The 13,641-nt window shown below is 47.4% G+C and overlaps 1 protein-coding gene across 1 annotated transcript in view; it reads right to left on the bottom strand.

Annotated features, from left to right (window-relative positions):
* LOC128088710 (ras GTPase-activating-like protein IQGAP1) overlaps positions 1–13,641 on the bottom strand; it is a 60,260-nt gene that overhangs the window by 11,152 nt on the left and 35,467 nt on the right. The window contains 13 exon segments of the mRNA XM_052699453.1: positions 349–471; positions 776–847; positions 1,523–1,608; positions 3,076–3,174; positions 3,347–3,453; positions 4,564–4,672; positions 4,675–4,795; positions 6,578–6,662; positions 6,754–6,772; positions 6,775–6,893; positions 8,567–8,733; positions 9,566–9,736; positions 10,017–10,143. Of these exon segments, the coding sequence (XP_052555413.1) occupies positions 349–471; positions 776–847; positions 1,523–1,608; positions 3,076–3,174; positions 3,347–3,453; positions 4,564–4,672; positions 4,675–4,795; positions 6,578–6,662; positions 6,754–6,772; positions 6,775–6,893; positions 8,567–8,733; positions 9,566–9,736; positions 10,017–10,143 (1,405 nt within the window).

A 13,641-nucleotide genomic window follows, 5' to 3' on the forward strand; every position in this document is an offset into this window, starting at 1 on the left:
CAGGCTCTTTGCCAAAGGGAGAGCTCCAATTAAACCGCAGGCATAAGTCAGCCAAACAGATCCTGAACAGATCTGCACACTCCATACACTGCTCTGCCATTGCTCAGAGACCAGGCTACCACACCGGGCAGTAGCTCTTGGATCACAAGATTCCAATGCCAAATAGAGCCATAGTTCAGAGATGGCTGAACTCCTCCCTGCATCCAACCCAGTGCAAGTCTAATCTGGAGCCGCACCTTCTGAGCTTCACCTCACCAAACATTCGGAAGGTGTCTGAGAATATTCCTGATAGCTTCACACGTTATACTCTTCTGTACAGGACAACAAGGAACGCCCTTAACTGCTTACCTCCAAGGAGAGTTCACCCGGTGCCTGGGCAACGTATCTCTTAATAACGTGGGCAGCAGCAATAGCTGGGATATTAAGAGATGACTCCTCACGGACCAGCAGGGGCTTCCCGTTGTTCTCAGCCTGAAACAGAGAGCACAGGCCACGGTGAGGAGCTGAGGGCAAACGAGGAGGATTTCAGGCTGAGGAGCATGTCAGCAGAGAAAGCTGCAGGAAGTGCACTCCGTCCTTATCATGGGCACACAAGAAGGAACGGCAAGGCTAAGAACATGCCCGCAGCAAGGAAAGAAAGCCTTGAAGGCAGCTTTTCAGTGACACCGATAGAGCCGCAAGGATTCGCTCTCTTGAAAAGCAGGAGAGCACATCTGCAGCTCACTCTGCTGGCTCAAATCAGGGAACAAAGACCAATCAGAGCTCCACACTCTACCTCCATCCGTGTCATGCCAGGCTCACAGCTGATCTCGCTGCACGCGATGCCCATCACAGCAGGCACGACAAGCTGGAATGAAAAGAAACACGCTCATATTTTCTCTCTTCACACACCACACTATTGAGAGACTTCTTCAGAACTACCCTTGGCTATCCTCTGGCACAGGCGGGTGCTCTAGAAGCAACCACTCTGTTCACTCCGTTCAAATGGGACAGCCCATTAGGCAGCATTTGACCAAGCGGCTGTCCCTCTGCTAGCAGATGGGGACTGGCACAAAGCAGCAGATGCATTCGCCCAGGGCGCTCTGACAGCGCAGCAGCAGGGCAGTGAGAGGAATCATTGCTGCAGGTGCATCTGCTCCCCGGCCCCGGCTCCCAGCAGCCTCACCACCGGCACCTGCTGCAGCCCCGCACATCAAGGATTTCCTCTGCTCGCATCTCTGCTGTGCTCCCCACAGCTGCCGCACACACTCTCACAGGCCAAGCGTGCATGCTTGTGACCTTGGGTCACGCTGTGCAGCTCAGCACAAACTGGGCCTAGGACTCTTTGCCTAAGGGATTGCTTTCCTTCAGACCAGCTGGTCACAGCACCACACACAGCATCCTCCTGAGGGCGGAGCTGCAGGGGAAGGGAAAAAACCCACACGGGACCAGTGTCCCATCAACGCTGGGTGAGGCTGTGTTACCAAACATGGTGCGACACAGTGCTGGTCAACCACGTGGGGGGACAAAGCGTGGCACGTACCTGGCAGGAGATCAGAACAAGGTAGACAATTCCTTGAACTCGCAGCTGTTTCTTGTCACTTTGCTCTGTGCTTCCACGAGCGAAAGCTGCACCAAGGGAGCGGATAGAGGAGAGAGAAGGAACAGGTCTGTGAGCTTGCACAATGCAGCAAAGATGACAAGGGAAAAGCCACGGGACAAATGCCATCTTTGTGGATCGCTTGGGAATGCAGGTACTGGCTGAAAGTTACGTCTGATGTACAAGAGCAAGCAGTACGAGCTGCTAGGAGCTCCACCAGCCAGCAGTTTTCAACAGCTCACTGCCCACCCGTCCATCCCACGCTGTCTCAGCTTACCTACAAGATGCTGCACAAGACACAAGGGGTGAAACCGAAGGCACTCAGTCGCTGCACAAGGGCAACAAGCGAGCTACTCACGCAGAGCTCAAGCGCTCCAATGAAGGGACGCAGCACGCACTGCTCCTCCCCTCATTCCAGCCTCTTGTGACATCACTAAGGGCCACCAGGCTGCTCCGCCATGACGACAGGGTGGGGAGGCAAGACCATGTCACAGGACCAGAAGATGCCAACACCGCACCCAACATTCTAGAATCAGCGGGCGGTTGGAATCCTACCTCAGCCCAATCCTGCACAAGCTGCCATGCGGTTGTCATGACCACAGCGCAGGACCCAGCGCTTGCTCCTGTGCAGCCTCGTACGGCTGGCCTCAGGCCGTCCCTCTGCAGGGCCTTCCTGCCCTCGGGCAGATGGACACTGCTTCCCAACAGCGTACCTCGCAGCGCAGGGCCTATGTACAATCCACACTGCAGTCCTATCGATCTGTATCAAGCTATCTATACCCAGACACACAGTCACCACTACCATCTTCTTTCTGAGTCTTGAGGTACACCATTCAGCGGTTTCATTGCCATCAAACAACCCCACTGACGGCACACTGCTGACACAACGTCCTTGCTAACACAGCAGCAACTCCTGGCACCGACAGCTCCGGGTACAACAAGCACAGGGCTCTGCGTTGCTTTGGATGCAGTTGCAGCATGGATCTGAGGGCTTTGTGGAAGGGGATATATTGCAAATTGCACCGACGTTTTCAGACCATTTCTCTTTCGGCATGGTCCCAGCACCTGGCATGCTGATCATCATCCTGAATATACATTATGTCAAAGTTCTACAACTAATGAAATAGTTCCTTACCAAACGCAATCTGATCACTCTTCTGGCCATATTTTGTTCCAGCTACCGCTTCCTGCGGGTGGCACCAATAGCGCTGCATCACCTATAGCTCTCTGCTCTTACAGTTCTCATGCTGTCTGGGCAGTCCTCGTGGCCTCAAAACTCTCTCATGCCACACGTGCCACATTCTGAGGCACAGAAGATATATCGCACTACTTCAAAACGCCTTTTTTTTTTTTTTTTTTTTAATACAATGATACTAGGGATAATCATCTGGAGCTAGAGCATTATAAAAAAATTCCCTTTAGTTCAACCATAAGTCTGCCCCATGGACTCCAGAAGAGCTCTAAGAACATGCAGCCTGGACATGGATGGCAGCTACCATAACAGTAAGCAATGAAAAATGAGGTGGTGAGCCATGCTGTGTCATTGCATCTGCGGGCAGGGATTCTCCTTGGACTGAGCAGAGTGCAGATGTCGCCTGAGAAAAGAACTTAGGATCATTCAGGAAAAGCAAATGAGTTGAGTAATTAATTGAAGAAACTCACGTTCTAAAGGTACTTAGAAGGAGAGAGTATTTCCCAACAGAATGGGTTTAACTGTCTATTCCCTGTTTTGCTAGACAGGTCTACTCTGTGTATGCTTAGACTGACCTGAGAGGGCATGCTTCAGCACACCCCACAATTTCCAGTTTCCACATCGTCCAGGCAGCGCAAGTGCGGTGTACGTCTCCCTTGGCACAGACATCAAGCTTTTCTTCCTGTGCAATCAACTAATTATGACGGGGGAAGGGGACAGTACAGGCCTCACAAGAGAAGAGCCTGGCGGAACGATTTTAGAGCTGGGAGTCAGGCAAATGACTCGGCTCAAGTGCACCTATACCAATGCACGCAGCATGAGCAACAAGCAGGAGGAACTGGAAGCCATTGTGCACCAGGCTAACTACGATCTAGCTGCTGTTACTGAAACATGGTGGGACTGCTCCCATGACTGGAGCCTTGAGATTGATGGCTATAAGCTCTGCAGAAGGGATAGACAAGGAAGGAAGCCAGAATATTCATCAATACTGAATTGATCCTGCAATTCAGGAACCTCACAAGCAACCTGAAATAAGCGTCTAAAAAAAAAAAAAAAAAAGAAAAGAAAAGAAAAAGGAGAAAAAGGTAATCAGCATACCAGTAGCTGTTCTTCTTCAAACCATGGTTCCCAAGCATACTGCAAGTGGACAAGCTATAGCTTATCACATCAAAAGCCATCTAGAAGATTCAGTTATTGGTACTGGCCATGTTGGCATTCGCTCACTGTAAGCATCTGCAGGACAAGTCCATGGACCGAATGACCTTGTGCACCCATCCTTCTGTCTCAGCTGCAAGAACAATCCTCACTCCCAGCCATTTCCAGTTTTCTTTCTTACAAAAGATGAAAGATATAAAGAAGCTCTTCATTCAAAAGTTACTTGATTATACAAACAACTAAATTCCAGCCTGCTTTAATCCAAAGTGCCATCTAGTTTGCATACAGAGAACTAGGGTGCATATAGGAAAGAACGCACGCACACTCTAGTTTTCAATGGCCAGAATATCATAATAAACACATAGAAAAACAGCCTTTACTCTGGAGGCTTGTATGGCAAAGCCAATTGTTTGGACCAGCTCATTAATATACTATATCTAGTTTGTCAATTCCAGCTACGTATTTTATATGTCATTATGATCAATGATTGTGGAAGCCCAAAGGGCAATCTCTCATTTTCAACAGACCTCCTTTTTGACTGAGATGGAATTTATTACATTTAAAATTCATCACTCCTCTTTGTTTGCAACACTGTCCACTGACAAACTCCTCAACACAATCAGCTCAAGTCTTCTACCTGAATTTCTGGGATGACTGTGACAAGTATTCCTTCACGATGCTCAGATGTGCACCGTCTCCCATGAGCATCTTGCTGGACGCAGCATGCTGCAGCATCTTTGCAACAAACCAAGGTTTCTTCGTTGATCTGCAGTCAGCTGCCCTCCAGCTGAAAGATCCATTAGGTCAAATGCATCCGGTGCCACCATGGCCGGATTCACGTAGCGGTGATAGAGTAAGTTGCCAACAATCTAGGACAAGTTGAGGAGAGAAAAAAACACGTGGAAAACCAATGGCACAGACCTCCACTGACTTTTACTGACACTACTCCGAGTGAGTTCTGACCAATTACTTTCCTGTGAGCTGTGGGCCCCGTTCCAGATGCAGGGTCTACTGCGCTGCCATTAATAAGCACATGCTGTCCCAAAGAATCTTAGTTTCACACTGCAACATAGATACATACACTAAATAAATGCACAACTGTGCATTTAATCCAGAAGTAAGAAACTCAGAAGTGCCGAAGATGAGCGGTATTTGACATTTCAAAAGAAGTCCAATTCACCAGCTAAGTGAGCAGCAATGAACGCCGAGGCCCCAAAGATAAAGACAGCCCGTTATCCACGTGCTCATCCATCTACTTCTAACCCGTATTGGACATTTGCCTGCAGTAATTCCCACAACAAAAAGGCATTGGCCCAGCACGCTGACATGCAGCAAAAGTTCCCACGCCACATGCTTCAGTATTTCCTGGAGTTTCACATCAATCTGCGCAGAGCCAAGTCACAGAATCTGGGCTTCTCCTGCTTCACGTGCGATTTGAATGCACAGAAGAGATCAGAGGTGTGAAGAAATGGCAAAAACAGAAAGAAGAAGCTTCGCCATTGCTAAGCTGCCCCAGAAATTAACTGCTTTCAGAGAGGTCATGGTTTTGACAGCGGTTTCAGCTCTTGCTCTACTATCCCAGGTGACGGCACATGGTCACAACAGACAAAACTGTTCACTACCAGTCATAAGAAACACATTTGTGAGAGAAATCATACTGATAATAGTAAAACATGTAGTAGGAAGACAAGAACAGTACACTGTAGGAGTAGTTTTAGGCCCTAATGCATCTACAGGCAGTCACCGCACGCAGCTGCAGTTCAGAGTGCGGCATGGGCCGTGACATTGTTTCCACAAGGATTAATAAAAACTGCAGCTTTCCACCTACATCTACAGATGGAAAAAATGAATTCACCTGCACAGAAAGAATCGATGCCTCAGAACGGGAAAGCACGGAACCAGAAGAGAGAAGAAAACGGCATTCAGATTGGGAATTACTTCGTAATGAAGCAGAGACAGAAAAGCTTAAAGAGACTGTGGCAAGTAATGTCAAAGCCACTCTTTGTTTTATTAAGAAGAAGAGCACTCACAGACAGAAAGACCTTCAAAATAACAAACGCCAGGACAATCCCAATGAAAGCCACAATGCTGTGCTCATTTGGAAGCATTTACTACTAACATCCTTTTCGTTCTCCAAAGTACGGAAATGTACAACACAAAACTGCCCACACCTCATGAAAAATGACACCATATACTTTGTTGCAGCTACTGTAATGCCCTAGAATATTGTAAGGGAAGTGAGAAGAGTAGAATTCTGCACACGGGCCTTTTCAACTTGGCACACTGTCTCTTTAAAAAAAGAGCAACTGACTCAGATAACACCAGCAAAACCAAGGTGCACCATTCAGCAGCAAGAGCATCCCAAAGCCAAGAAACCTAGGGGGCACAATGCCCAAGATATTAAAAGCAAAAGGAAAAGCAGTAGGGTGACTTCTTCTGAACGCTGTATTATGTTCTCCTTTGACAAACATGTATCCAGCAATCCAAAGCACAGGGCAAAGTACTTTATACCCATAACAACAAATAGCCTGTCTACTTAAACTGCAGCTTTGAAACTTCTCTGCACACGTACAGCCAACAAACAACACTGAGATGCATCTGCTGCAGTCAGCGTGGCAGACAATGATTCACAGAGCTGCTCAGCTCCTTACCTTCAGAAGCTCATCCTCGCCAGCATCAGGAAACTTGTCATGCCGGGAGTCTTTCAGTACCTTGGCGATGAAACGCATCCCGTAACTTCGAAGGAAAAAAAAGGCAAGTGAGAATTCCTCACGGATGAACCCACTATTAACTGCTGCAGGATAACGCGGTGACACACCAGACTTACGGGATTTGGTCAGCTGAACAACGATGGCAGACAGGAACTTGTCTGTCACTGCCTTCACATCTCGGGTTGAGGCATCCAGGTGCATCCTCACCTCACCGTGATTAAGAGCTTGTTCAGGTGTAACATCGTACGGCAACTTGCTATTTGGAAAAGTCAGATGTGAAGGTGAGCACTCCTCAGCCTAATATACTTTTGTCAGTGCCAGGCAGAATTGTTGGCTTGACACACAAACAGATCCACGCTCACCTGGCTGCAAAGAGCTGCACGCTTTCACTTTCATTAGAATGCTAGCACTGAAAGAGCAAAGGACTTCTCACGTCCTCTGCTGTCCCTGCAGCAGTCGCTGTGAGAACAGGCCCAGCTAACTCTGAACTGTATCTTTCTGTACCACATGCAGACACGCTCTCTAGAGTCAAGAAGGTCACCTGCGATACGCAGTAGTACCTCAGGTCGCAAATAAATCAGTGAAAACACAAGCTGCACATTGCAGTGTTAAGATAGTAACTCACGCAGCGTGCTGCGCTGGGACAGTTGTCTTTTACTTCATAGCATTGCTTTTCCACCACTTCCCTTGAAGTGCCTTAAAAACAAAACAAATACAACCAACAACAGAATCCTCAAAATCTGGTCAACATCAAGCACTGGAAGAAACACAGAACTCTGACTGGGGACGGATGGGAGCCCATCAAGACTTTATAGACACAGATTAAAGGGAGGACAGGGACAGATGACGTAGCGGGGGATCTACAGGCCAACCAACCAGGATGACCACGTGGATGAAACCTTCTCATGGGCAGACAGGAACAGCTGCATGCTGTGATTCTATGAACACGGCCTGTGTTGAGAAGGAGCACAATGCTCATCTCGTTCCAACCCCCCGCTGCGTGCAGGTTCACCAACCAGCAGCCCAGGCTGCCCAGAGCCACATCCAGCCAGGCCTTGAATGCCTCCAGGGATGGGGCATCCACAGCCTCCTTGGGCAGCCTGCCCGAGCTGTGGGCAGAGATTGGCTTGGTAGAGTAAGAGCTACGGTATCTGTACCTATGAGTTAACACAGAAGAAATGCTTTGGGGCTTTTTTTGGCCTATCTCTTCATGAGATTCACTTCTCATAGTCTCAACACCCCTGTCACAAGATGATCTACTGCGTCCAGTTCTGGGCTCCCCAGTACAAATAAGACAGGGATCTCTTGGAAAGAGTCCAGCGGAGGGCCACGAAGATGGTGAAGGGCCTGGAGCATCTCTGCTATGAGGAAAGGCTGAGTGAACTGGGTCTGTTCAGCCTTGAGAAAAGAAGACTGAGAGGGGACCTGATCCAGGTCTATAAATATCTAAGGTGTGGGGGGCAGAATGGTGAGGCCAGACTGTTTTCAGTGGTGAGTGGAGACAGGACAAGGGGAAACGGCTGGAAACTGCAGCATAGGAAGTTCCGCACAAACATGCGCAAGAACTTCTTTACAGTGAGGGTGACGGAGCACTGGAACAGGCTGCCCAGGGAGGTGGTGGAGTCTCCTTCTCTGCAGATGTTCAAGACCTGCCTGGATGCCTACCTGTGCGACCTGCTGTAGGGAACCTGCTTTGGCAGGGGGGTTGGACTCGATGATCTCTGGAGGTCCCTTAAAACCCCTACAATTCTGTGATTCTGTGATCTTTATACCTTTCAGAAGAAAGCCATCTCGAGCTGATGGAAAAAAGCTGGTAGCAATTGGACAGATGCATGCAATGAATACAGGGATGGTTCGGAACGATTAACAGAGCAATGCAAAGCAGCTGAGCAACTTTCAGAAAAAAAACAGTAGCAACAGCTTCCATACCCGGCCTCACCATTCTGAGATCCCATCTGGTTCACCCAGCACTTGTAAATATCCACTGGATCCGTTCTGACGTTGAGCGATTCGCCCTCAATTATTTCCTTCACAACTGGGGCCAAGATCTGCCTCAGTGCGTTCTGACCACGGGCACCACGGTTGAAAGAGCGCATCTCAAAAATACAGAGGAAACAAAGGGAGTTCTACACAGGCACAACTATTTCCTCTCAGTATTTCAACAAGTAAGCAATCAGCAACAAGAGCCATTCACAGCATGCCGCTATGGGAAATCCAGCAGCAGAGAATAAAGCATAGACATGCACTTTCCTGAACTACTGCTCCAAGAAAAGATAATAATAATTAAACAAACCTTTTAGGCGTTACCTGTTGGAGGGCACATACCATCCTCACACTTAAAAACATCAAAAAAGGCATGACTGCCTCCAACATTACATGTATTTGCTATTCCTAGCAAGTTGTGAAGCTCCGTATCAGCCAGAAGTCATAAACACCAAACTCCTAAGTGCCAATCAACTCAATTATGCCGACAGACAGCCAGAATCCTTAAGCCTGACAGCCAGGAAAAAACCCAAACCAGACAGCATCTGATTTTCAGCCTCCTCATCAGTTTTGGAAAACAGTGACCTTCGCGTCAGCTTCACTCTGGCCTGTAAAGCCCAAGCTCGCAGTCTGTGCCAAGTCCTTCTTACTAGACAGCAGAGAACTTAGATGGGAATGAATCTTAGGAAAGCACTGCAGTAGATCAAAAACAGTGCCTCCCTGAGCAAGAAAGCACTGGCTAAAGAAAAATGGCTTTAATCCTAAAGAACAAAGGTAATTCCTCCTCCTTCCAGGTTACAGAAAGGACTGACGTGAAACAGCATGAGCAGAAGGCAGGGACAGTTCAGCATTATCAGCTAATGAGCACGGGACATCACACAACAACAGCTGCAATTTTAGCAGCGGCCCAAACTCAGGCAACAGCAAGGCTGTGTCCTATGCTACAACGTACTTGATCTCTTCCTGCAATGCTGTTTGCAACAGCCGCAACAGCAGAGATTCCTCTCTCTGACTGGATGCGTAGTTATGCAGCGTGAAGATGGCTGAATCCATGAACTCTGTGGGGTTGTTTTGAGGCATCTGCAAAAGCAGCTTGGCCAAGTACGTTGGAGTAGTCTAAAACAAGAAGAAAAAGTACTTAGTGCACGTGTATAATCAATGACTATGAAGATGTTGTCATTATGAAATAAACAAGAGAGTTTGACAAAGCAGACTAAGCTAACAAAAGGAGAATAAATAGAAGGCTTACCCCTATCCTGGGCTCACTTACAAAACTCCAGCAGAGCAGATCTGCAGACGAGATCCTTCCCCACTGGTAGCCAGCTCTTAAACAGGTCTAGGAGGGCTGTAGCCTGGCTGCACCCCTTCCAGCAGCACAGCTGCATTGCCTTCACCTGTGCTCCTCTGCCTGACTCACTGCTCGCCTCAGGTGATCAATCAGAGGTTCAGGCCATGACTCAGCAGTTCCCATACAGCACGTGTCCACAAAAGCCAACACCACAAAGACAGACAGCGCCTCAACACTGCAGTGCAGAAGTACAGACTGTTCCAATACACGTAAGCATCTATGACAAGAGCAGTGAATGAAAAGCTGCATACCTGTGAGAATCCTTCTTAGTTTTTTTTTTTGGCTCAAAGCTTGCTTCCTGAGGTTTTTCTTGTGATAAGACTCTGAGTGACTTGTCAAGGAGGCAACTGATGGGTGCTAACTGTGTGACAATCAATATCACTTTGGGAACATTTGCAAGCCCCTTCCCCCAGAGCTGCTTGCTCTGTAGAAGAGCGGAAGAGAGTGCTCAGCAGTGTTCACTGGCGGAAGATCTGGCCTGTGGCCAAACCGCTCCAGCTAAGTATGGAAGGCTGGGGGATGATACCATTGTATCTTGCGAAGGCAAGATGCAAGTTGGTGCCTCCCTGCTTCCTCTTATCTGCTGGCAAGGCCAGAAAGATAAGAACAAAGGAGGTTCCTGCTGAGATCCCAGAGCCAGAAGCTGCCACCGCAAGGAGAACTGACTCAACCACCTTGGGTTTGATCTGTCACTCAAAGGAGAGCTGATTCGACCACTTTGGATCTGAGCTGTCACACCAAAAACAGCTGACTCACACTTTGAAGTATTGAAAAAGAGCCATCATCACCATGGTCGTTGTCGTCGTTGGCAACAGGACAACAATGTCTGACGACCCACCACTACTGAGGATCAAAGACAGAACTACGAACCTCGCTGGATCCATGGTGGTGACTATGTCCCTCTTGCTTCCTATAAAGACTCCTTGCTTCCTCTTTCCTATCTTTTCTATCGCCCCCCTTCCCTTCCCCCATTACCCTAATTCATAATAGTGTCCGTTCTCCCCTTCCTCATTTCCCCTGATTAAGATTTGTAATAAACTGGTTGGACCAACATTTGAACCGTTGCTTCTTAATCTCACACCGGGTATATAGATAATAAAAGAACCTCCTCTCCCTCCTATAAATTGGAGCGAGACATTTATTTAATGGCGTAGTCAAGGCAGGATACCCGCTGTGAGAGTGTTGTCCTTCCAGATATAGTTTTAAACTTTTTTCTTCTGTGTGTACCTCCTGGAGTTGCAAGGAGCGATAGTTTTGAAAATTTAGACGTGAGTCCTTCTCCAGGAAGACCTCTCCATATTCTGAAACTTTACCTTTTATGTGTGTACCTCTCGGGGACGTATTTTGAGTACTTGCATTTTGTTTAATACGTGTGTGCCTCCTCGGGAAGACCTCTCTGGTTATTTGGTAACTGAAGTGCGAAACTTGAACCTTTTTGTGTGTGTGTGTGTCTGCATGCACGTGCCTCTTGGGGAAGAAAGGAAGTGATATTTTGTTACTTAAACGTGTGTGCCTCTCCAAGAAATTTTATTTACTCCATTGAAACCTAGAAAGTTTTGCTTTAGCGTCACATTTTTTGTGCTCCCCCAAAGAAAGAGGGGAGTGATTGGAGCATTTGCATTTGTTTAGGTGTGCTGCATCTCCCTGGGAGGAGAGATAAGGAGTCACTTGAGCTTTTGAATACGTACACCTCCCTTAGTGTAGGCCTTTCATTGTATTGAAAAAATGAGCTACAGCATTGCCAACATGAAAAGTGAAGATGTATTATTTGATCTTTTAGAAAAACATGGTGCTCGACCCTCTTTATCAGGTTTGGATTGGGCACGACAGAACTGGTATAACTTGCAGAGTGTTTCGGACCGTATTAGTATCCTGCAAAAGAATGCTCGTACTCGAGCTGGAAAAGGAAAGTCGTTTATCTGTGCAGTACTAGGTTCTGCTCTGGTTGCAGCCACAGAATTCCGAGACCAGCATCTTAAGGCAGAAACCCAAACTATACAAGCACTGCAGGAATCGGTTAAAGTAACACAAGAATTGGTGAAAACTCTGCAGAATCAAATAGTGAACCTTGAGGAACAATTAGAAAGAGAGAAATGTAATTCGGCTTTGTTGCAAATTGCTTTTAAGGAACTGCTAACGTGTAAGCATGCCAGCCATACCGTCACCCATAGTTTGCCTCGAGGAAAAACTTTTCCTCAGGTGGAACTACCAGGAATGAAGGAAAGGCTAGATAAATTAGAAACTCCAATAGCCCCATTGCGTCCTTTGATAAAAACTGAATACACATTCGATAACAGTGAGGATCTAGATCCTCAAATTAATGTTAAAGAAATTCCCTTCTCAGCCACTGAACTAGCGAAACTGAAAAAAGATTTTAGCCGCTCTCCAAAGGAATCAGAGACAGAATATGTATGGAGGGTGAGTCTCACTGGTGGCGACCAGATTCGGTTAACAGAAAAGGAAGCAGAAGGTTATTGGGGACCAGGAGTATTTTTAACTACTGGTAACAATCGTGTTCCCTGGTCCTTAACGCAAAGGGCTGCCTATTGGGCAGGTGGTCTCAACCCTTTAGAAAGGGGAGACCCTCTTGCCATTACTGGAACAGTTGATCAGTTAGTAGAGAGTGTTCAAAAGGCTGCTTGTCTCCAAATGATGTATGATAGAAAGCTGCAGCCACACCATGAATCACCTATGATGATGCCTGTTGATCCTGAGAGAATGACCCCTCTAATTAGGGGGCTTCCAGAGTCGTTAAAACCTATAGGTATTCAACTGCAAGGAAAAATAGAGGCTATGTCTCAGGGAGAGAGAACCCGGCCAGTGTTAGAAGGAACTGTAACCCCCAACCATCTGCAGTCAGGAAACAAAGCGTGGACGTGGGGAGAGGTTGCCCGAGAGTTAATTAACTATGGAAGGAAATATGGGCCAGTGGTTTCTTCCTCCATTAAATTTGAGCCAAGGGAAGTACAACTTGCAGCAGTCAGCCTTGCCCCCAGACCTCCTTGCTCAAAGCTCAGTGGGACTGGAAGGGTCTCACTGTCAGTAAAAACAGGTAGGCGAAATATTGAACATAAACGTAATTGTCTCTGGACACTGGGCTGGCAAAAGGGTGTTCCACGAGATTTGATGAATGGATTACCCACTGTCAGGTTAGAGAAATTAGTTAACTGGTGGCCAGAACAAAAGATCCAGAATCTTGAGGAAAGCAAAACCCCAGGTCCTAGGGTCTCTCCCAGGGAACCTGAACGGCTATCCAAACCATTAGAAAACTGATGTCTTCGCCCCCCCCAAGTGAGCGGGGTGGGGGCGGTGAAGGGTGGATGCATGAGAAAGCTCACAACAAAGGGAAACAAGATCGTCGATTTAACACCTTTTGCTAAAGGCCCCACCACTCTTGCCAGTTATCCCTGTGAGTCACGATCCAGTAGCTGATAAGCCAGGGAAACACTCTTACCTCCCTGGCCAGACTGTATCGATTGATTTAGCTAACCTGAGGCCGGTTTCACTAAACTTAATGGAATCCCTTAACAAATATCTTTGGAAGGCTAAAGACACCCCGAAAAAGGAATATGAAATCAACACTTGCTGGATTGTTCCCTCATTTTTTAACCACATTAACAAAGCCCAAAAAGGGCAAGTCGGTGTCTTAGTTTTATTTTCACAGAAGATCCCC

Source organism: Tympanuchus pallidicinctus, unplaced genomic scaffold, assembly GCF_026119805.1.
Source record: "Tympanuchus pallidicinctus isolate F22 unplaced genomic scaffold, pur_lepc_1.0 scaffold36, whole genome shotgun sequence".
NCBI classification, from domain to species: domain Eukaryota; kingdom Metazoa; phylum Chordata; class Aves; order Galliformes; family Phasianidae; genus Tympanuchus; species Tympanuchus pallidicinctus.